Source organism: Natrix helvetica (assembly GCF_964273705.1).
Source record: "Natrix helvetica genome assembly, chromosome: 8".
Classification (NCBI taxonomy): Eukaryota; Metazoa; Chordata; class Lepidosauria; order Squamata; family Natricidae; genus Natrix; species Natrix helvetica.
Genome location: NC_138559.1, coordinates 14326750 through 14352121, shown reverse-complemented (window position 1 = coordinate 14352121; position 25372 = coordinate 14326750). Strand labels below are relative to the sequence as shown.

The 25372-nt window shown below is 39.5% G+C and overlaps 1 protein-coding gene across 1 annotated transcript in view; it reads left to right on the top strand.

The window, feature by feature from the left end:
* Positions 1-25372, top strand: part of ADGRA2 (adhesion G protein-coupled receptor A2) — a 95421-nt gene that overhangs the window by 27179 nt on the left and 42870 nt on the right. Inside the window, exon 2 of the mRNA XM_081960879.1 lies at positions 97-168. Within this exon, the coding sequence (XP_081817005.1) occupies positions 97-168 (72 nt within the window). The remainder of the gene's footprint in view (positions 1-96; positions 169-25372) is intronic.

Genomic DNA, 25372 nt, shown 5'->3' with positions numbered 1-25372 from the left:
GGAATCCATCAATGAGAACCAAACCTCTCGCCTGCCTCTTTAAGGCCTGCATGTATGGACAAACAGAAACTACATAACACCTTTCTCTTTCTCCAGGATTTTGAGCAATAACAAAATAACAACCCTGAAGAACGGCACTTTTTGGGGACTCCATGCTCTTGAAAAGCTGTAAGTACTCATTTTTGCTTCTTCTTTAAAAAACAAACAAACTTCTAGGCTATTAGTGACGATCTCAGGAATTAGTGGCTAAACTGTAGTGAAAGTGAACTTGGTGGAGTGTCTGTGAACACAGCTATGCATACACCTGTGCCTGTGTATCTATGTGTGGAAGTCTCGTATGACCATAGGAACTGGAAGACAAAATGTTTAGAAGAGCTAATGTTTTTAGAGTTTTGGATGAAAGGAAAAGCAAAATACATTCGAACATAACTGCAAATAGTCATTATCTGCTATGATTGTAGTACTTGTTTACTGGTGTATCTTCTGGTCTTCATTTGTGTTTGTTGTGCCTTATTGACCATTGCATGTAGGTTGCATGGCGTCTTTCTACTTTGGCCACAATTAAACACTTTAGAATCAGGAGAAGAGTTTTCTGCCTCTTGCTTTATTGAACCTTTTAGAAAAAGTAATCGTAGCATAATTCTTGGGCAAGAATTATATACAGGTAGCCCAGAATAATCTTATTGAATCACAGACATGTTTAAACAGTTAAGATAATTGTAAGTTGCATTAGAAGAAATGTAGTTTTAGATCTTTGGTAGTCATTGTTCCACTATATCCTGCATTGATCCGATGTCATTTTGAGCATTTTGGACACAGTATTTTAAGAAAGACGGAGCAGATATTCGTACAGAGAAAAAGAATGGAAGATGATCAGAAGATGGATAATTTAACCCCAGCAGCAGGGGTGAAATCTTCCCAGTTTGGCCCGGTTCGGCCGAACCAATAGGGAGGATTGTGGTTGGTTCTGCAAATCGGTAGTAAAAAAAAAAGTTCCCGAGGATCATGCAATCACCAGAAGCTTTCCCCCCAGTTTTTAAAGCAATTTTTTTCTACCTATTCGCCTGAACCGGGAGCAAAAAAAAAAGCTTTAAAAAGTGAAAAATAAGTTGGTCATGTCCACCCAGTCACATGACTCCCCCACCAAGCCACGCCCACAGAACCGGTGGCAAAAAAATTAGATTTCACCACTGCCTAAATAGACATTTCAAGCATCTTTGGTATTTATGGATCTTTAGCAGATCCTAAATAAGACACTCCTAGACCACAGATGATCTTTCAAAAGGCTACATTTCCCAGCTGTCCCAAGTTAAATCTCTTATCTAAATTACTTCTCCTGGAAGCTATTCCCAGCTTTAGTGAATCATCCATTTATTCAAAGGATTCAGCTGCACCTCTAATGTTACAGGAGAGATTTGCCACAGCGGACTCTAGGAAATTTGGGAAACCCCCCCCCCAGGTCAGATTGTTTTTTTTTAAAAAAATAAAATAAAATGATCTTGGACCTCTATAGTTTGAAACTAAACTCCTGAAGACATAAGCCATTTTTAAAAGGGGGGCCTTTCCCTATTCGTTTTCTAAGGTTTATATAATGGTTATTTTGAAAACGGGAAAGGACCTTAGAAGTTGTGTGAGATATTGCCTAATATTCACTTTAAATGTAGATGCAACGATTCTGACTGCAATTTTGACCTAAACATTGAAGAAGACCCCTGTTTATAATGTATATAGTTTACACATGCTCATAAAACAGTACACACACACACACACACACACACACACACACACACACTTTAATTTACTTGGGGTGGAGTAAGGTCAACTGAATGGAGCTGAGCATTTACTGGCCAGATGCCCTTCCTCACACCTATGCAGAGTTCACAACAGATATTTTTTCCTGGTGCCCTGATAGAGAAACATCTGCTGCTGCCTTAGATTGAACCCTCAAACTTCCAAGCTTCTTTACATCTAGGCCACTGTGCCACTCAAGTTTTAAATATATATACATGCAATTTTTGATGGCCCACAATATCAATTAGAATCATCTAACGCCGTTCATTCTACTTGCTCACCCCGGAAAAAGGCTATCTCCTGCAATTCTACTATTACAGCTGCAGTTGAAGCTTACTGCCACTCTCCTCTTCCAACAGCAGTTCTCTTTAGGGTCCTCCCCCCAAAAAAAAAACAGGGAGAAGAGAAGGAAGTTTAGTTCCTGATTATATCAACTTCTGCTTTGCTCTTGAGAGGCCCAGAAACATTCCAAATAACTAGACCAATAGTTTTAAGAGGAGGCTGTTATGAAAAACAACTTTCTCAGACCAACAGAGTCAACTTTCTTATCTGAACTTGAAAGGCATCTCTGTGGTTCAGGACTTTTGTAGGAAGAGATTTATGCCTTCTTGTCCTCATCGTCCAAATGTGGCTTTAATCTTTACGGAGGTATGTTTGGGATGGGTGAGAAAGGAGAACTCACACCGAAGGGTTTTTGTTCAGAGATGCTGAATTTAGGCTGAGTTTCCCCACTGGCAAATATATGACTGTGGCTTATTATATTGCTTAATGAGCCTGGAAAGTGCAGCTTTTTCTGGGTTTAGGGTTAGATGTGCTGGAGGAATATTCATTGATATTGGGAAAGGGATGCTTGGAAAATCAGGCACAGACTGACTAGATCTGACTCTGACCGGAGAAATGAATTATTTGGAGCATGATTGTCCTCTTTGGATTTTCACTTCTCTGCACATGTATGATGTTTATTTCTTGAGTAGAAGTCAAGGTGTCAGTGTTCCAAATATCATGCAGAATTAAATCAGAGTCCAAGGCAGAGCTATCCTTAAAGTTCCAATTTAATAAGTCAGACATGTTGGCACATCTGTGGAAATCCCAAATCTAAAACTTCCTGGGATTCCATCCAGTTGAATGTTCATGATCTTATCCCCACACCCATCAATCCATCACATGGTCCAATCTTCTTCACCCACGCTGGCATTTCCACCCATCTAGTTCCGGTCAGATGCAGAGGTGCGGAGACAAAAGATGACCTTGAGCTTCTAGAAAGGAATGACAAGAACACATTCCACAATTCTACTCCTTTCTATTCCCTTTCCCAATTACTACACTAATGAAACAGCATAATGAAATAATAGAGAGTGTGGCAGGCCAAAGATCCTAAAAAGGAATATAACACAAGGTTTAAAACATGACACTTTAGATTTAAAATATTGCATATTGCATCCTTTGTAATAATATGCACCTGCCTATTTAAGGTGATAGCTGAAATCTGAAAAAAGCTTTTATTTTAATGTTTTGTCTGAATTGCAGCTTAATGTGGACATAAGAAATAAATGAAGTTTAGACATGAACATAGGCAAAAGTGACATGACTAGGAAAGAGACCAATGAAAGATATATAGGGAAATTAAAAATAAATGTAATGACTGTTACTCAACAAACTTACTTTGCTCTATGCGTGGGTACATTTTACGATTATGAATGGGTGCAAGCTAATAGCAACAAACTTTACAGGAGTCTTACCCCTACCTATAATATCTTTCCAATATCTAATGGATGACATGAACATCAAAGTTAGTAGATCAGTTTTACAACAACATACTTGTTAGGGCGTAGCCATATGAATAACAAGCAAGCTATTTTCATCGCTAAGAATTTTGCTCCCATGTATGAACTTAAAGCAGGAACAGCCCCCCTGCACTGCATTATATGTCACCTTAATTGCAATTCTAGTCAGGTTTGCTTGCTTTGGGGGATTTTGCACGGACATGCATAGGATTTGCAAATAGAGAGGATGGCTTCCATAAGCAAATCATAGCCCACTAATTTAAAAAAGGAGTAGAGACATACAAACATTTCTACATCTAATAATAGGGTCAGGTGAATAAATGTCAGTAAGAGCTGAAGTCCAAACTCGGGGCATTGAGAAACAAGAAGAAAGGATGAACTTGCCCAGAGGTGAGGCAGGATAAGTATAATACAAAATGATTGTCTGTCTGTCTGTCTGTCTGTCTGTCTGTCTGTCTGTCTCTGTCTCTCCCCCCCCTCCTCTCTCTCTCACACACACTCAAGATTCAGTATGTTTATCACATGAACAAAAAGACAATGGGGAAAATCCAGATGGAAAGAAGAAATGGCTTGATACAATTGCAGTGAAGTTCCTGGTTTGCAGTCTACATGAGATACCCCTAAAGGCAGGGACCCTTTTTCTCTGCTAAAACTATGAAACGGAGAGTTTATTTAATGTTCCTTCCAGCTCCTTCTCCTCCTTTTGTTTTTCTTCTTCATAGTTCAGGCTTATCTCCATCCCTTGAGACTGGAACAAAGTGCTCATTAATGGCAAGGGATTACAACTCGCCCAACAGGGAAGCTACTCCAGAGGAGGGTAGTTGTTAGAGTTTCTGACTTTTCCTGTGCTTCCAAGGGAAAGTCTTAGCAATTTGGAACCCTCTATCAACTTCCCTGGTGTTGCTAATGGAGGAGAAGCCCCCAACCCAATTCCGATGTGGCTCCCGCCAAGTTTTGTATTTGCTTAAGCAATGCTTGAACCTGACCTTTGCATCTCCTTCTCCAATGGTGTCTTCTTGTTATTGTAATTCTTCTTCTTCCAGGCTAAAAACTGTATCTAATTGGTTTGGACCCATGGGCACACAGCATCTCTTTAAAGTTTCATTGGTAGGGAGTTCTGAACAAACAGCCCACCCCATCCCAGTCTGCTCCAGATGGCATTAACCTCATGGTCACCTCTGGAATGTTCAAATTATGCTGGGAGACCAGAGCTGTCAATCAAAGGGTAATTGCTATTACCTCTTATGCTACCCATCCCCACCCTGGCTTGTGGCTTGGATAGGATGTTGGTAAAGTTACGGGGTGTGGTAGAATGGCAGAAGCCACAATTAGTAATTGCTTCTGGTGTGTGTGTGTGAGTGTGTGTGTGTGTGTGTGTGTGTGTGTTACAGCTGCAGAAGGGAAAGTTTGGAGAGAATGATTAATGCACAAACTGAAGAGATATCCTAAAATGGAAGCATACACTCAATCCCACTCTTCTCTTTCAGGGTAATTAATATTATGCCGAATGGTATAAATAATACTAAGTCGATGGATGTATCATTTCCCCCCCCCCCCGCCCTGCAATATTTCTTAACCATCCCAAGAAGAATATATGTATTTAGGCATTTTGTGACCAATGGGTACAATTAAGTAAATTTAGAAAGGGAGGAGGGGATGGCAATGCATTTTTAGACCAGGAAATAGAAATGGGAAAGACCAGGAGAAACCCACATTTGGATTTAATTCTATATATTTTTAAGAACCCTACAATTAAAAGTAGTTAATATAAACTCTCTATGTATATTTAGTAATTTTCTCGTTTTACCGTATTAATAGCAGCAACCTGGTACAGACCCACAACCTCTGCCTCCCTGACTCAAACAGCCTACATGCCCTCTTTAGATAATCACCTGTCTGGTTTCCCAAAGCAGTTAAGAAGGAGGTGGAGAGACAGGAGGTGAGGGAAAGGGTCCAGGTTGCGATGGGCAGATGGATATATGGCAGGGAGTAAAAATCAGGCCTTCGTCAGGCTTCATGAACATCAAGCTGGTCCCTACTTTGAGTCTTTTTTTCCAGGAACCAGGAAGTAGAACATCAGAAGGTACTGGGCTCTTTCTGAAGTTGAAGAGCTGATGTTCTACCTCCTCTCATTCATAATTTTAACAACCCCTGTTTTAAAATTTATGTTTAATTGTTTTAAGTGACCTTTGCATGTTGTTTTCATTGTTGGTTTTATTGTATGCCACCCAGAGTCACTTTGTGTGATGTGGGTGGCCATATAAATTTGATGAATGGATGGATGGATGAATGAACGAATGACTTGATTGCGGTGAGAGGACAGACAAGGAATGTATCACTGAAACTTGGGTAGAAAACCACTTTGCTTGTGTGTAACCTTCCCTTCCCTGGCCAAACTCTGCTATTATTGTAAGGTATGAAGGCATTTGCAGATTTTTTCCCCCCATCTTCCTGCTGATGGAAACGAAGAAGGTATGCTTCCTTGCAAGTGTCCTTGTACTATCTGTGCAGTATATTATTACAGAAATGGAAACCACATTCTCTTGAAAACAAAGGTCATCACTTATCGATGGAGATTATCAGTTATCCAGGCGAAGGTTGTCCCAAAAGTGCTTTTTCAAAAGGTTAACTGGACTTTGTTTTCCTTGAAGAGATTTCTTTTCCCATCCAAGAAGGCTTTTCGGTTCGGAACCGAAGAAGCTTCTTGGATGAGAAGCGAAAATGTCTTCAGGGAAAAACAAAGGCCAGTTGCTTTTTGAAAAAGCACTTTTGGGAAAGGACATCACTTGTTCTTAAAAGAAAAAATACTAGAGCATCCTACTTCAGGGTTAAGAGGAAAAGCCTGCTTTCCTGGAGCTTATTCATTTACTGCTCAGCCTGGTGTCTGTGGCAACAGCAAGGAGGTTCAATTACTGCCAATTGAGATGATGGCTTTGTATCCCAGACACTTTTGACAAAGCTGCACCATGTTAACCCACTCTGCCTGACCTTAACAAGCAGCCAGGGGATGGGAATTCCATCTCTTGCACTAGGGACCTAAGCTGGGGCTTGAACCTCTGACCCAGACAGAGGAGGGAATTTCTGTTTACCAGCCTTGCATTGTGCTGTCTAGGTCACACCTTTTCTTGGAGCAACGAGCATTGTTTATGATGCTGTGACCTTTCTCCAAATCGAGTTCTCATCTCCCAGAGAATCATCTGAGAGAAGGAGGCTTAGAAAAAACGATAGCATTTTTCAGGTCCTGGTTGACGTCTTGGACTAAAGCATAGGATAGATTTTTTTTTTAAAAGAAAGACCTGATGCTGATGAGACCCCAGCTTTTCACTTCACATCCTTTAAATATTGGGATGTCACTTAAAGTAGTCTTCAACCTATAACCACAATTGAGCCCCATATTTCTATTGCTAAGTGAAACATTGTTAAGTGAATTTTGTCCCATTTTAGCACCTTTTTGCCACAGTTGTTAAGGGAATCACTTCAGTTGTTAAGTTAGTAACACAGTTGTTAAATGAATCTGGTTTCCCCACTGACATTCCTTGTACAAAGGTCACATGATCTTGGGACACTGCAACCATCATAAATATGAGCCAGCCAAGCGTTCGAATTTTGACCTCATGTCCATGGAGATGCTGCGAGGGTTGTAAGTGTGGGAAAAAAATTGTGACACTTTTTTCAATGCTGTTGTAACTATAACGGTCACTAAATGTTCACTGTTGTAAGTCAAAGACGACCCATATCCTACTTTGATAGGAGAAAAGATCCTGTTCTACGATCTTTTATGGATAAAATCCTGGAATTTCCACTTGGGTCTAGATTCAAACCAGTGACAATGTGTTGAATTCAATACTTCCAGAAAAGCTCATTGGAGTTTGTCATCTTACAACACAGAATGCACATGAATTGCATATCTGTCTAAATGAAGACTTTTTTTCCCCAGTAAAACCCATTTTGGATCGTGTCCATTCCCAAAACAAAAGCTGAAAAATCTTGTGTTTAGTTTTGGTATTCAGTAGGACACAAAGTTATTGTCCTCCCATTCAGAGGCATTTTATAAATGACATTTTAAAGTATCTTGATTTAATTTGAATGGGCATGTCAAATATTGAAAACATGTTGATGTTTTGGTCACTTGGAAATGACAGTAAAGACTTTGGAAACTAATGAAGGAGAGAATCAACCTGGAAATGAGGAGAAACTTCCTAACAGTGAGAACAATCAACCAGTGCAACTGCTTACCTTCAGAGGTTGTGGGTGCATTAAGAAGAGACCAGACATCCAATTGTCTGAAATGGTATAGGGTCTCCTGCTTGAAGAGGGGGCTGGACTAGAAGACCTCCAAGGTCCTTCCAACTCTATTCTGATTGATCAGTTGACTTATGGATGCTTTGCACTTTAGATATGTAACGATTTCATGTGAAATTAAGCTTGATACAACCAACACATGTACAATAATTGACCAGCTTTGTTCCAAAGGAAAACATCTAAAACATGGAAAACCCCCTTCTACTTGGCCCTATGGGTCACATTCCTAAAGTATTAGGATATAATATTTATGCGATCCATTTCTGGCACCCACAGATCCATTTGTAATCTGAGATGAAAAACTAGACATTTCATATAATTCCAAATGACACATACATGCTTATTTTAAAAAAATGGAAACACTCAAGCTTGGCCTTACATAGGACCCTCTGTCCAGCTTCATTATAGTTTTGCTGTGAATCCTGTAATATTGGCATAGGTTAGAATAATTTTCTAGAGCAAGTACTCCCAGGTTGTCAGATATTTTTGGCTCGGTTTAGGACATTGAATCACGTTCCTACCCCTCCCTTTCTATCTTCCCCTTCTCCAAAGGGTTTGAAGAGCAGGTTGCATCTCCTGCCAAAGATAAAATGAAGAGGAAAAGGCACATAAAATCATAAAATAAATGAAGAAATTGATATACAGTATTCAGTGGTACAATTAGGATACAATTAAATCAAAGAAATTGATATACAGTATTCAGTGGTACAATTAGGATACAATGAAGATCTGCAGGCCAGTTTATAAGAATGGGTTGGTTGGTTTTTGGGGTTCTCCAGCTGTGGCACACCTGTTCTATTACATCCTGTCTAGAAGCCCAAGGGTCTAAAATTAGCATCAAGTGTGCAGCCTGTAGCATTATTCTGGATGTCTTTGGTACTCAGGACTTGTTTGATGTTGCCACAATATATTTATATACACTGATCTCCAAAGTCTTCCCTTTTGTCTTTTGCTTGAAAGCTGTAGGAAATCCTGTCCTCTCCTCCCACCCTTGACAACACAAATCACAATTATTAGAGCGCAAGATTTGGCCTGATAGTGCAGAATACATTAAACTAGCTTGAGATGTTTATTTACGTGTTAAGCAGACTTTATATAGCCACCCATATAGATCTGAGAATAGCTTAGTAGAACAAGTGAGAATCAAGAGGTTAGATCTCTCTGCCATAAAAATCTGTCAATGATTTTGCTGGTAGGTTCATCAAAGCTTTGTATTAGTTTTTTTTGGAGCTCAAACAATTTGGCTCAAAGGAAGTGTAATATATTTTTAGTAGAGCACCATAGAGACTAATGTGTGTGTGTGAGAGAGAAGGGAGATGTCCATTTTGGGAAACTGGTGAGTCCATCATGGCAAACTGATCCCTTCTACCCCTTAGGGCTTTTCAGAGCAAACATCCCTTGGTGTTTGGCCATCTGCTGTGATGGAGGAGAATAGAATTAAAATACACAGAGAAAATGCCAAAGTCAACAAGTCCTTCAGGCTGGAATGAAGTGGAAGTTTGGCATCGCGTGGTCCCTTGTTTCTCGGCTCAGTCGACTCAGTCGTTTACCATAGCCTGAAGGCACTTAACGTTTGGGATATGGAAGAATTGCTCCTCTGTGGAGCAAAAATGTACAATGGCATTGGGCTCCCGTGTGTGCATTTCCTTTTCTAAAAAAAAAATTGGGCAAAGTTTGGAGTCAGATAGAATAGTTGCACACAAAAAGTGCCAAATGAAAACTCTTCAGTTGTGCATTTTTTTTCCTACCAAGATTGTCTCTTAACATTTTATTTTAAGAAGAGCGTCTCGTTGAAATTCTTTTGGTACATTTACCTAGATATAAGCTGGTCAAATGTTGTGTGTGAATGTTTTTTTCCTTTGTGCAGTCATCCTTCTCAGGGTATATAATTTCCCTGATTTTCCTTGCTTCACTGAAATCCCGGTGGAAAAAAGGAGCTTGTGACGGAACTCCTACAATGGGACATTTTCTTTGTGACGTTTCATCATCATCAATGTGGAATGTGTCTATTAGATACTCTGTGCAGGTAGTCCTTGACTTATAACCATTCATTTAGCCTCTGTTCAAAGTCACAAAGGCACTGAAAAAACATACAACCATTGCTCACACTTACGACCCATGGTCACATGATCAAAAGGTGGGTGTTATATCATCCTAGGGTCACATGATTGGCATTTTAGACCTTCCCAGACAGCTTCCAGCAAGCAGACTCAATGGGGGAAGACAGATTTATTGAATGACTGCGTGATTTATTTAACAACTATGACAAAAAAAGATCATAAAGTCAAACATCATTCACTTAACAACAGCATTGCTTAGCAACTAAACTTTTGGCCCTAGTTGTAGCCATAAGTCGAGGATTACCTGTATTTGGGGCATTGTGTGGCCGTTTGCTCCTGGAAGGCTAATTCCAACATGCTTTTGGAAACGTAGAGAGTTCTCTCTTTTTCCTGCTCTTGGAGTAATCAACCAGATAACCAGACACACACAGTTTCATACATGCAAATCAATGTTTGTTCAACAGTAAAATTTGGTTTTAAGTTGCATTATCCCACACCCATGTCTAGGATGACTTCAGGCAGAACAATTTCTGTTTCATTGCAAAGTGAATGGCATTTCCTGTTTGCTAATTGCATCTTTCGAAACATTAACCCGCTTGTTCTCCCAATAATTGCTGTACGTCTTCAAGTCAGCTTTTCAGACCAAATCTTGTTTTGCTTGGTGAACAGGGTCTGGGTCCTATGTTTCTGAGAAGGAACTTAATTCATTGCTCTAGCAGAAGCTGTAAATATTGCTCCTGAGCTGAGGCTTTTTTCCCCCAGTTTAGTTTTTATGGCTTCATGCATATTTACATCAAGATCAAAAAATATGGCGCATCTTATAATTAGAAAAAAAACTTTCAAAATTGTCCTAGGAATTTACTTTGTTTTACACTCTTGTTCCAGTGCGTTCTTAGAAAGGAAATGTGATAACAGAAGCAAACTGCTAATTTTTTTTTGTCAATTTAGTATTCATTTTTGAAAAGAACCCTCACCCCAACAATTATTTTAGAATTTGGGGTTTCCCCAGACAGTCCTGTTTCCTGGATTTCCTGGACTTCAATGGATAAAGAACACTGGAAGGAAATAAAAGGACGCTGTAAGATTAACTTTGTGTGTCTCTGACCTCTTCAAAAGATGTAATCAGATGCACTTAACACTATAACAGAATAACAGAATTGGAAGAGACTTGGTTTGAAGGTCTTCTAGTCCAACCCCCTACACCACTCCAGGCAAGTGGCCGTCCAGTCTCTTCCTAAAAGCCTCCAGTGATGGAGCACCCATGACTTTTGAAGGCTAAGCTGTTCCACTGATTAATTGTTCTCACTGTTGGAAAATTGCTCCTTAGAGCTATGTTGCTTCTTTCCTTGATTAGTTTCCATCCATTGTTTCCTGTCTTGCCTTCCAGTGCTTTGGAAAATAGATTGATCCCCTCATCATTGTGGCAGCCTCTCAGATTGCTATCGTATGTTCCCTAGTCTTTCTTTTCACTAGACTAGACGTACCCAATTCCTGCAACCATTTTGCATAGGCTTCCAGCTCTCTAATCCTCTTCGTTGCTCTTTCCTGCACTCTTTCCAAAGTCTCAACGTCTTTTTTTATAATGTGGTGACCAAAATTGGATGCAGTATTCCAGCTGTTATCTCACTAAGGCTTTATAAAGCGATATTAATCCTTCATGCGACCTTGAATCTATCCGTCTATTAATGCACACTTAAAACAGAATGCAAACATTGGTTGGAACCTGCCTTGCATCCAGTCCTTTGATTATAAATGCATGTGCTTTGTAACCCAAATTCTTACTGGGGATACTGAGACATTCAATACTGAACTTCCCCCCACCATTCCCTAAATAAGCAAACATTTTCCTTAAGCAGAGATCCCTTCCCAGTTTCTGAGAGGCTGTAAAAGCAAAATCACGTTCAGCTTTAATGCATGGCTGAAATCTATGGAGCCCTCCTTTAACCTATAGTTAGAGGCTGTTTTCTGTAAGTGGTTGGGATGTTGTTAGTGGTCATCTGTTTTTACTCTTACTGCTTGTTTAATTTTTTTAAAAAAGAGAGATTTGAAAGGAGTACAGTCTTCCGAACATGGAGCACAGTTTAGAATCACAGAAACTATTCAGTCTTCTTCCAAAGAAGGCAAGAGATAAACTTTTAAAAAGTACATCTGTGAACAAATACAGGTGGTCCTCGACTTATAATTGAGTCCAACATTTCTGTTGCTTAGCAAGACATTTGTTACGTGAAGTTTACCCCATTTTTCGCTCTTTCTTGCCCAGTTGTTAAGTGAATCCCTGCAGTTAAGTTAGTAACATGGTTGCTAAGTGAATCTAGCTTCCCCGTTGACTTTGCTTGTCAAAGGGTCACAAAAGGTGACACTGCAACCGTCATTAATATGAATCAGTTGCCAAGCAGCTGAGTTTTGATCATGTGACCAGTGGAGATGCTGTAGTGGTCGTAAGTGTGAAAAACAGTCATAAGTTGAGGGCTAGCTGTAGTCATTAAAACATTGAACACGAAAATCTGGACTGGAGCAAGGTACAATTGTGCTGGCATTCTACTCCTCAGCTAAGCCTTACTGAAGACAAATGTGAGTGCTGCAGGTTAATCGGATCAAACATCTTTAGAAACGGCTGTTTGTTTTCTTCATATTCAACCAAAACCTGTCTTGTTAATTCCCGGGGGAAAAATTCCCTTGCAAAAGAAAAAAAAAGTGGGGGGGGGGGAATGTCTGTTTTTGAATCTCATTTAGAGGGGGGCTTTGGACACTATTTTTACATTCCTTTGGTTGTTTTTCTGGAGTTTATTATTGCAAAACTGCAGGATGTGCTAGCATGTTCGGTTTTATCACTCACACCTCTTTTCATTCCGGCTTCCCATATTTTCTGATGGGAGGAGGTGGGGATCATGGGAAGAAACTTCCTGTTATTGACTCCCCCGGGGATTTACCTAAAAAGTGGAAATCCAGGAAAATAGCCCATTGCTGGGGAGACTCACTCACATTTTTCACTAACTAAGGCAGTTCTCAACCAGTGGTTCCCAGTCTCCCGAGGGGAGCCATGTCATCCCAGGGGATCCACAAAGGGTTGCTGCAGCTTAGTGCTTTAAATCTTGAGTCACGTCTTGGTGGTCCGTGGCCATGGTCTGTGGCTGCAAAAGGTATTTCAAGGAGGTCTGTGGTGGAAAGAAGGTTGCGAACCAGTGAAATAAGGCATATACTGTATCAGAATCCTATCATCTACCAATTAGAATCCCAGCTTCCTTCTCTTGTGCGAAGGAGTTTGAAATCCATATTTTCCTTCTAATTGAAGAAGGATTAACAAACAGCTGAAGGAATTTCCAGTAGAGCCCTAATTTTGCAGAAAATGGTCATTGCCATTAGCTTTAACTTTTTCAATGCTTGCCCAGAATCGATAGATTGCGCCTTCCTTGATTACCAGAGAAATGTATTCCTTCATGTTTTCTTTTGATGCAACTAAAGGAAGCATAATGTACTGTATCTGATGGGGGTTTCTTTGCTCACAATGTCCAACCAAACTAGGATCAAAGGTCATTTTAACCCCTGCTTTTTGCCTGGGAAGGAAATAGAGTTTAAGAAATTTGCAAAGGTCTTCTTACAAATTTACAGGGTTAATTTTGATGGAAAGTGACAGCTGTGAACTCTCGCACTGAACTTGTAAATATGTGTTGGCTGATAGTAACCAGCTGTCCCGTATAGATAAACTCAACAACAATTACAGTATGTATGTGTGACTAGAACTGAGTTGGCTCTCTGTGCCTAAAATATGGATAGGCAGGTTTTTGAAATCTGTACATCTCCGTGATTCCCATAACTGATTTTTATTTTAATTAATTGGCCATTTTAAGATCGAGGAAGAGTAACAAGGGAGTTAAGTTGGAATGAATCAGTAGAATAAGAATTGCGGACGGACTTCCAGTTATGATTTGCAGTTCAGAGTTTTGGGCTTGTGTTTCCATTGACAACAGTTCTACTTTCTAGGCATTATTTGCCATATTATCAGATAGACAGATGTACAGTATGGAATAATCCATGCTATGCCTCTTTTACACATGAAAATCTATTCTAATTCATATCTGGGCACATTTTTAAAGTATTTGCATGAATATACCTTCTCAGCATCATCTGCTTTTTCCATCAAGAGTTCTTCTGCTTCAAGATTTCTTTGTCTTCTTTCTAAACCTTTTCATTCTGTTTTCGTTTTGTTTGTTTTGTTTTTATTGGATTTATATGCCGCCGTTCTCCCAAAGGAATCAGGGTGGCGTACAACATTAAAAAACACACATCCCGAAAAGTTAAAAAGAAATTAAATATATATCCCCCCCCAAAAATCGAATTTTTCCTCACTCTTTTGGCTTTTCTGACTCCTTTCTGGGGCTTCCATTTGGGGAAGGTTTTTTTCTCTCCATTCTGCTCCTGTACCAGAAATTGGGGCCAGAAGTTTCATTATTATAAGTGGTAGAAGTTCGTTACTTATGGATTGAAGCATCAATTTGGCATCCATGTATACAGGTGAAACTCAAAAAATTAGAATGTCGTGCAAAAGTTCATTTATTTCAGTAACGCAACTTAAAAGGTAAAACTAATATATGAGATAGACTCATTACATGCAAAGCAAGATAGTTCAAGCCGTGATTTGTCATAATTGTGATGATTATGGCTTACAGCTCATGAAAATCCCAAATCCACAATCTCAGAAAATTAGAATATTGTGAAAAGGTTCAATATTCTAGGCTCAAAGTGTCCCACTCTAATCAGCTCATTAAGCCATAACACCTGCAAAGGGTTCCTGAGCCTTTAAGTGGTCTCTCAGTCTATATTAGTTTCACCTTTTAAGTTGCATTACTGAAATAAATGAACTTTTGCACGGTACTCTAATTTTTCGAGTTCCACCTGTAGGTACCTTGTCATGCACCTTGATGCCTATTTCTTTATTTTTTTCTTTTAAAACGGTGTCAATCTGGCATAAAATGGGTACAATTAATTACAGAGAAATGCATTCATATCACAGTGACATGTTGTGTTGTTTTAGGCCCCTTAGGTGGAAATTGGAGAGAGGAAGGGAGAAGCCAGTGGCACAGGCAAGAGAATGCTGAAGTCATTCCTTTCCTGTGGGCAGGGAAGGGGTTGAAGTCAAGCTTATACAGAATTTGAAACCAAAGTTGCTTTCCTGCTAAATGGATCCCACCCTCTGTAAACAGGCTTGGCAGCTCTGGCAGGGTGAAAGTCATCATTAACTTTCTGCTATGGGAAACAGGAGAATTGGGAGGCATGAAACCATGTTTGCTAATGCGTCCTTGGTGTTTTGTTGGGAAGAAAAATGCCTAAGTTGAACTCTCTTTATCTCTTCTCCAAACAAACTGCCCTCAATTAAGAGAGCAGGTTTTCCATACCCCCCCCCCCCCCAAAGGCAGAAGACTATAGAGGCTGGAGAGTCCCTTTATAAACACATCTATCCATCTATTAATGCAGATGGTTAGTTGGAGGACTGCTCTATGACGAGATATGGGCGAAGAGAGTCTATGACCACCAAAGCAGTAGCAGGTAAAAAAACACTTCTAGTTAATCCTGGCTGTCACCTCTGGTGACCTCCTTGTAGATAGTACTGAGCCTAAAACAATATCCAAGATGGTCAATCAAAAGAATTCCCAATCAAAAGAATTCATGAATTCTCCAAATACATTTCAGCCTGAATGCTCCTTTCCAGTCAGAAGGTCATCTAGATACCAGGTCAGGATATTCAGTGGTTTCCCAGAATTAGGTGCTAAAAGAGATATAGGTCTCTATGTCTTTGATTTTGTCTCCGCCTGTATGGTCAGATGACCTCCTAGGAAGATGTTGTGTGGATCAAAAGTGGTGGACTTAGGATTTATTGGATAGATGCAACACAGGAAGCCTTCTAGGGGGCACACCTAGACCAGATCCCGATACTTTCTTTCTGAGTTTCTCTTCTCCCCCAACTTCCTTCGTTGCCATATGATCCTGGCTGATCCTAATAAGTTAGTTGGAAGGTGAAAATTATTTCGGAAGAGGAGGAAGTCTTCTAGGAGTTAATCAAGTCTTCAAGTCAACAACCCAACTGATTATTTAAAATATTGGAAATCGATCTCTTAACATCTGATGGAGCTCCTGGAGCTAGAAATGGCTGGGACCAAAAACGGTATATAAGTACTTGACTTAGGACCACCATGGAGCCCAAAATTTCTGTTGTTAAGTGAACTTTGCTCCATTTTAGGACCTTTCCTGCCACGGTTGTTAGGTGAATCATTGCAGTTGTTCAGTTCGTAGCATGGTTGTTAAGTGAATCCGGCTTCCCCGTTGACTTTGTCAGAAGGTTGTAAAAGGGGATCAAATGACTCCACCACACAGCTACCGTCATAAATATGACTCCATTGCCAAATGTCTGAATTTTGATCACCCAATGATGGGGATGCTGCGATGGTCATAAGTATGAAAAAGAGTCATAGGTCACTTTTTTCAGTGCCCTTGTAACTTTGAATGGTCACTAAATGAAACGTTGTAAGTTGAGGACTCCCTGTACACCAGTCACAGATAAATGTTTCATGAAGAAATGGTGTTGCTGAGTGTCAGGGGAAATTTCACCCTGAGCTAATGAGGTCTTAGACCAACGGCTTTTCCAAACAGCATATCTTCAAGAAACGAAAGTAAGATCCAGTAACAAGTTCTAATTAAAACAAACTTTTAATATGAAAATAAGAAAATAAACAAATCTATCTAATTCTTACATTTTGGCAAGAGCAGTTTGTCGCCCACCTTCTTGGCAGACGAACAGAAGATCAAAAGGGAAGAAGTCTCTGGAATGTGTTATGTATTAGAAACGTGTTAAGCATGCGCAATAAATCATTGCTGATAAGGACCTATGACCTGCGCAGTAACTCTTCAGTAATTATTTAGTTCAGCTAGCAAACAATTAACGCAGTGACACTGAAGAGCTAATTGGTGATTATTAGCTGTGGCATCACACCGCAAACCTCGGAGACCTCTTGCAGTTGGTGAGCACTTAACATTGTCAACAGTCCCTTTTGTCCACACAAAACCTCTGATAACCACCAGCAGAAAATAATTTTTAAAATGCCTTGCTCCTAGCTAGCCCTTCACTAGCAGGATTTCATACAGGAAGCTATAGAAGCTGGTGGGGAAGCATTTTGGTCTCTCAAAGAATTCTTGGGTATTCTTTTTTTAAAAAATAAGAAAAACCAATCAAAATGAAAAACTGGGTCAATTGAGCTGATGCACCACAGAGAAGTCATTCATTCCTGAACATTTCTTAGCAGTAAAAAAAGAAAAAGAAAAAGAAGAATGTAAGCATTTTCCTTTTGTTTATAGATTGAATGTACATTTAGCATTCCAGCAAGTTCATTTACTATTTTCTGAGGGATGCTTCAGTGAAGCACATGAAAATGCTTACGTGCATTTTTAGTACTCCAGCTTTCAGAATTATAATTGCTTGTTAACTTGGTTCATGATGCATTCTAATTTTCTGGTGGGTGGGGTCGTTTAGGCATCTGGGGTGCATTTATTTCCCGAAGTAACTTATACTAAGTAAACTTATCCTAAGGAAACTAAATGCCAGAGCCCCATCACTCCCTCCCCTCTCCTGCCCTTCCCCCCTTTCGTTGGCTTTTGCTTATGAATGAAAATGTCATATAAACAGACGTGAAGACAGAGAGTGTAAGCAGAGAGGAAACAGTTAGCTTCACTACCCTGGGGAGGGGGGGAATCAAAACTCAGGAAAACATCAGCTTAAATCATTTATATTGCCCTATAAAATGCATTCCTGTGCAGTTGATGATCTTGGAAAAATGAATGGATAAGGAAGATCAGAATCATCTGTCTACATATGGAAGGATCATAGCACATATACATTTTCTGGGCAATCTGTTCCTTGTATTTTCACAAGCCGTAGATCATCTTAATGCAGTGCCAAATTACACCATACAGTTTTTCAAAAGTTTTCATCCCATTTGAAAGAAGCTTCTGTTTTTCCACTCATTCCTGGGGAAATTGAAGTTACAACACTTTTCCTCTTTTTAATATTTTTTCCTGGTAGCTTTCTCCGTAATGTTGATCAGTAAAGGCAGCAGAGGATATCACAACTGTTTGGTATTGTTTTCATAAGCATTTTTCCACCACTTTCAACAATTAATTTTTTTAAAAAAAAAACACCCTCCCCTCAAAGAAGTGCAGTTGCAAACCACTGGAGGAAGAACAGGGGAAGGTAAAGTATTCTCCCTCTATATTTTAGTCACTTGGTCATTAAATTGATACAAGGATTCCATCTCAGAGAACTTCCCTGCAAAGTTCACTATGCAAGACATTTAAAAAGGAAACTCAAACTGAAGAAGAACTAGTAGGAAATATGGGCAGGAATTTTTTCCTCTACCCAACTCTACTTCAGGGGTCTCCAAACTTGGCAACTTTAAGACTTGTAGACTTCAATTCTCAGGATTCCCCAGTTAGCCATGTTGGCTGGGGAAATCTGGGAGTTGAAGTCCATAAGTCTTAAAGATGCTAAGCTTGCAGGCCTCTGTTCTATTTGACATGGTAAGAACTAATAATGTACAATCTATAGCTTCTTTGGCCCTGTACAAGTTGTAGACAAATGTGCTGTACGGATCCTTGACTTAAAAGAGCCAGAATTTCTGTCATAAGTCATGATGGTTTTAAGTTGAGGCGCCCATGTGACTGACTCAATTTTATGACCTTTTCTGCAGCATTTGTTAACTGAATGCTTCAGTCATTAAGCAAGGGTTTTTTTTTTGTTTTGTTTTGCTGAAAACTGGCCATAAGTGGAATGCTATAACTGGCTGTAAAAGGGATCATGTTGCCAAGTGCCCAAAATGCAATCATATGACCAAGAAGCTACATGCCACCATCAGAACTCCAGAATGAGGCTGTAAGTAATTTTTGTGAAGACTGTGGTACAGTAACTTCAAAAGATCACTAAACCATTGGTCATCAAGTGTGGATTATCTTTATTTTAAAATGGGGTAATTGTTTACTTATACCTTCATTATTCTCCTGCTTCAGCTTTGTCAAAGTAAGTCTTATCCGTAAGTCTTCGACTTGGTTTTCCTCTTTAGCAAAGCTTGTCTTTAACGTTCATGTTTTGAAGGACTATAGCTAGGAGACCGAAGTTGAAAATATAGTTTTGTTTGATGCCCAAAGAAATATTGGGAATTAAAATGTTGCTATGATTCACTGCATGCTAAGAAAACAGCTTGTTTCCCATCATGTGCTGAACTGTAAATTAACCCAATGTTAGCTCACTCTAGCATGCTATGTGAAACCAACCATTTGGTCCATGGGACCTTCGTAGTTCTCAAGTAGCACATAATGTCAGAAGTGAATGAATTGTGGTTTCAGATGTCTATCGTGGATAGTCCAGATTTTTAATCTTGTATCTCATGGGCTCAAGAAGTTTTCAGCAGAGGTTTTAGGTCTGGAGGGTGGATGCATGAGATAAATCAACCAAATATGCCAGTGTGGAGATGGCAGCTTCTTGCATTCTTCTTCAGCTGATTAAGAAATGGCAGTTGTTAGTAAAGTCCTCACTTCCAGTTCCTGTAGTGGCCTCTTCATAATTCCCACAAGGATGGAGCTGAACAGAATGTGCCCCATCGGTTCTGCGAGTTTGGTTTCCCTTATTTATGCTGGTGGAATGTTAGAGTTAAAATCCCACAGACATTGATCTCCCATGGGATCAAGGCAGTGGGAGTTTATACTATCACAAGCTGTTTATATTCAGACAATGGAAATCTTTGGTTTCTGTCCAAATTGCACTCTTTGTTGAGTATAAGCCCATTGCGGGAGTTCATTGCCAATAGGTTTTCCTTGAGAGGGAATGTTGCAAAATGTATTAACTCTTTATGGGAAGTTTCAAGCTTGTCCCATCCCAGAGGGTCCATAGCAGAAATGGGCTCATCAAAGCATAGGTAGAGCTAAAGACTGCATTTATTTTGCAAGGCACTGGAGGGATGTAGCTGGAGTTACCTCTAGACTTAATGATGATTGATATCTGGATAGTTACAGAATTAGAGAGCTGGAGGCTAAAACATGATATAAGGTCTCCTGCTTGAACAGGGGGTTGCACTAGAAGATCTAGTGGGAGGCATGATAGCAGTGTTCCAATATCTCAGGGGTTGCCACAAAGAAGAGGGAGTCAAACTATTCTCCAAGGCACCTGAGGGTAGAACAAGAAGCAATGGGTGGAAACTAATCAAGGAGAGAAGCAACTTAGAACTGAGGAGAAATTTCCTGACAGTTGGAACAATTAAGCAGTGGAACAGAAGTTGCCTCCAGAAGTTGTGAATGCCCCAACACTGGAAGTCTTTAAGAAGATGTTGGATAGCCATTTGTCTGAAACGGTATAGGGTTTCCTGCCTAGGCAGGGGGTTGGACTAGAAGACCTCCAAGGTCCCTTCCAACTCTACTATTGTATTGTATTGTATTGTATTGTATTGTATCGTATCGTATCGTATCGTATCGTATCGTATTGTATCTCCAAGGTCCTTCCAACTTTGTTATTCTGTTAAAGTATTGCTTATAAGGAAAAATGGCTTGATATGTTGGGGTCCCATATTTGAATCTTGGTCCAGATCAGAAGCAGATCTTAAGAAAAATAGGTAGATGAGAATAAGAAGTGTAAATGTAGAGCTCTATGGTTTGGGCATGAAGAGTTATGTAGAAGTATCATGCTTTCATTAACACCGGTGGTGGAAATGGAGAAACTCCCTAAGATTGAATTGAAAGAATGGATTAGTAAACTAAAAGTCAGATATATAAATGGGAAGACTGGAAGAACAAGATAAAGAATATAACACAACAAAAAAACGTTTTAGCAGGTATTAAATTAAATTGGTTGAATTTAATACAATTAGGAAAATGGATAAAAGTGGAAGAAATATTCAAGGAGAAAGGTAGACAGTTAACAAAATTTGAAATGATTGTAAAAGAATGTGAGATTAACAAAGAAGAATATATAGGGAAAGGAAGATTAGGGAAAATATATAGAATATTAACCGAATTAGAAGAGCAGGCAAAAGGTTTAAAATTAATTTGGGAATCGGATTTGGGAGAAATAAATGATAAAGATTGGAAAAATATTTGGAATAGAAGAGTATATGAGAATATGTCAGAGTTAAGGAAAATGGATATAAAGTGCTATGGAGGTGGTACCTAACACCACGCAAATCAAATCAAAAAGATGGTAAATATACAAATATTTGTTGGAGGTGCTAGAAAGAGGTTGGAACATATAAACATATGTGGTGGGATTGCGATAGTGCACAACAAATATGGGACATGGTGTTTAGAGAAATTAGAGCACTGTTAAATGTAAATCTAGAGATGTCACCGAGGATTGCATTATTGTTGCTGGTGGAAAAACAGTATATAAATGAAACAAAAAAAGGAGCTGATTGTAAATTTGATAATGGCAGTTAAATTAGTGATGGCTAAATATTGGGGACGAAATTGGGTTATTCAAAGAAAAGAGTGGTATAAAGAAATTTGGAGTATGGCAACAAATGATAAATTAGAACCCAAATTAAACTTTAAAAAAGGGATGATTAAAGTAAATAATTATAATGAAATATGGGGGGGATTTTATAAATCAGTGTTGGTGAAAGGCAAAGAAAATAAACCTACTCAAGAATATATGTTGTTTTGGAGGGTTTAAGGGCACAATTGGAATATATTGTATATCTAAGAAATATAAAGGGGGAAGAAAAGGTCTCCAGGGTGTGGGGGGCACTGTAATATGTGGGGGGGGGGTTCCTTTTGTATTCAGTTGTATATGTACTTTGCATTATTTGTGTTTAAAATATACATACATACATACATACATACATACATACATACATACATACATACATACAATTGTTTTCGTAGATTTTCACGGGTACAGGTATGCAGGTCTTGGCATATTTGGGTCTTTTTCCGTGTAAGATTGAGAGTATCTTGGCGACGTTTTGACGAGGTCCCACTCGCCATCTTCAGGCTGGTGTTTACGGCTTCATGCTTGTGCCAAAGGCACCAGCCTGAAGATGGCGAGTGGGACCTCGTTGAAATGTCGCCAAGATACTCTCAATCTTACATGGGAAAAGACCCGAATACGCCAAGACCTGCATGTCTGTCTGTCTGTCTGTCTGTCTGTCTGTCTGTCTGTCTCTATCTATCTATCTATCTATCTATCTATCTATCTATCTATCTATCATCTATCTATCTCTATATCTATCTATCTATCTATCTATCTATCTATCTATCTATCTATCTATCTATCTATCTATCTATCTATCCACACACACACACACACACACACACACACACACACACACACACAAAAACATCTGCCTTCTGGAACAGCATCCACCCAGAGTCTCCCAGCCTGATGAAGTTCAGAAATTTCGTGGCAACCTACCTGTTCTCCCAGACCTTCAAGGGGGGTGGTGATGAGCCCCTGTAGGATGGTTTGTTAGTCATACAGAGTTAGCTTTCTGGATGCTGAAGGTCTCTTTATTGTTATGGTTCCTGCTTTCTAAGTGTAAGCTTCCTGGAGTCATTTGCAGTCAGGTAGTTTCTAAGCTAATAAAGTCAAAATTAAATAAATGCCCATTTCTAGCCACCTGTGCCTTCTTTCATCACTAACTAGGAAACTGTTGCACGTTGCTCTGAGTCAGGGTTTCTTTATTCATGGTTTATTTTATAACCTTGGTTCATATGGCATGCTGAAGCGTAAATTTTAACTTATGGGTGTCAGCATTGAATTTTCAGAATAAAATGAGCCAAAAAATAAATAAACCAACAGACTTGTGCAATGGGTTAAGGAGAATGTGGATGAGATTCTGCCTCAGTTGTGTGCAGAATGGTGGCAGGCAGAAAAGATTTTTTCCCCCATTTTTTCTTATCAATTCTCCCGTTAATTCTCCTCATCTTTTTCTACATAATCAGTAATGGTGAAGATGAACTTTGGAGTTCAAGATATCTGAAGAACATCTACAGTCTCAGCTTGATAATTTTCTCAACCTGCCTGGATGTGGCAGGAGTTATGGAGAATTTTACTATGAGCGTCCTTTTGTGTTGTTGCTTCTTATAACATCTGTTGGACTCAATGACTAGTTTGCATAAACCTGTTGACTTGACTGAGGTAGTGTAGTGTGTGTGTGATTGAAAAGTGGGGAAGTAGCCATTGCCCTACCATGTTATTTGAATCAAATCGTAACACTGAGTTGTAATATGGTGTGCATCTTTGGACAGAGCATATAAAGTATGGTGAAAATGGGAACTGTGCTTTATTAAGAGAGATTTAGCTTTTTTTTAGTTTGAACTTTTGAACTTTGAACAGTTGCAGGAACTGGGTATGTCTAGTTTAATAGAAAGAAGGACTAGGGGAGACATGATAGCAGTGTTCCAATATCTCAGGGGTTGCCACAAAGAAGAGGGAGTCAAACTATTCTCCAAGGCACCTGAGGGTAGAACAAGAAGCAATGGGTGGAAACTAATCAAGGAGAGAAGGAACTTAGAACTGAGGAGAAACTTCCTGACAGTTAGAACAATTAATCAGTGGAACAGCTTGCCTCCAGAAGTTGTGAATGCCCCAACACTGGAAATCTTTAAGAAGATGTTGGATAGCCATTTGTCTGAAACAGTATAGGGTTTCCTGTCTAGGCAGGGGGTTGGACTAGAAGACCTCCAAGGTCCCTTCCAACTCTGCTGTTGTATTATTGTATTAACTCATGAATCTGTTCTAAGAGTTTTGTTCTCCTCTCTTTGTAATCAAGAAGAGTTGAGTCTGAAAGCAGTGGATTATTTCTGTTTTGATTGTTAACCATCAGTTACATATTGAGTTATTTTCTCTAACCTGTGTGTATGCACGCACACAAGCACACACATGTAGTTTTTGAATTTTCCTTACTTTTTGGCTTGTATACCTATCCAAACATTGCCCAGGTGACAAAGGAGCTGTTCCTTCAGCACCACCCTCCTTACCTGGCCATTATTACTGTGTTTATATGCAGCTCAATGAAGCTATAAACAAATGATTTTTTTTATTGTTGCTGTTATTATTTTACAAACTGTTTTTCAAATAATATCAGTGTTTGCTTTCCGCTTATTTTTTACTTAAAATATCAGATTCTGCTGAAGGACCAATCCTTCATATAAAGCCAAATAACAAACGGAATAAAAGTCATCACGCATTTTCTGAAGGCACAGTCTACTCTACAAGGAGGAACAATGGAATCATCTATCTTTGTTTGGAGGACTGCTTTTAAAGACTTCCTGAGAACAAGTGTGACTTGTTTCCACCCTCCCTAGGCCCTCTCCATCTTTAGTTAAATCCCAAGGGGAGATGTTGCAAGCAAGCCTCTTAACGTGTAGCTCATCTTTATTAGGAAATAGAAGCAGCAGCCTCTGTTTTGTACAGTGTAAACGTTTCTGTTTACCAGAGATACTCACTTTTTCATCTGGGATGGTGACTGTTCTTAACAAATCCCCATTCCTGTTTAGTACGCTTTTATCACTATGAAAAAGAGACAGGAGGAGACCTTGTCAAGGAATAGTCTGAACTCAGGACTGCTGATTGGGCCCAGGATGTTCTCTTTTAGAACTTTCTACTTGTCTCTCAAGAAACATGAAGTCTCAATTTATAAAATACTAACAGGGTGGCTAAAGTGTTAGCAGCTGTATGAAACCAAACATGGTTAGATACTTTTTATTCCAAGCAAGTGCTGGCAAAAAACACCTGCTGTTAAAAGGGGATTCCTCACCAACAACCATAGCCTTGATAATGCAATAAACGAATGGTCTCCATTCCCACTCCGGGAGACAAAGAGGGCCTTTAAGCAAGTAGAAAGAACTCCATCATCTAACCTCATCAGAAAACAAAGTGGGTGGGGGGGGTGGGCCTCCCAGTTCCAAAGGAAATTATTTTTGAGCTATGGAAAACAGGACAGTCTTTGTTCTGGGCAGGGGAGTTAAGTGGGCTTTGTGGGTTGGTTCCTGGCCTAGATGGTATATGCTACTTGTTGCTCGATCTCCCCAGAACATGTGCTGCAAACATTTCCCCTTGCAGCTGGATGCTTGGAGAAGGGAGAAGGGAGCTTCTTTCATCTAAACGCCAGCAGTCCTCTCCCCTGTTTGGAAAAACCTTTCATGTTTGTAATCAAGAAGAGTTTATCCTAAAATTCAGGAGAATTGACCATTAACTTAACCAGGCCAGGAATAGATGAATCTAGGCCTGTGAATGACAGATGTTGCACTTCTTGTAAACTTCCCAGGCGGATTTATCACTTTTTCTTTTTAGACCAACACATCAACTACATATTTTCTAGGAGACCTTGAGCTGGGCATTTTCTTCCATTCTCCAGTAGCATTCATATCAGATTGTAGAAATTGTCTTTGCCTTGAAGAGCA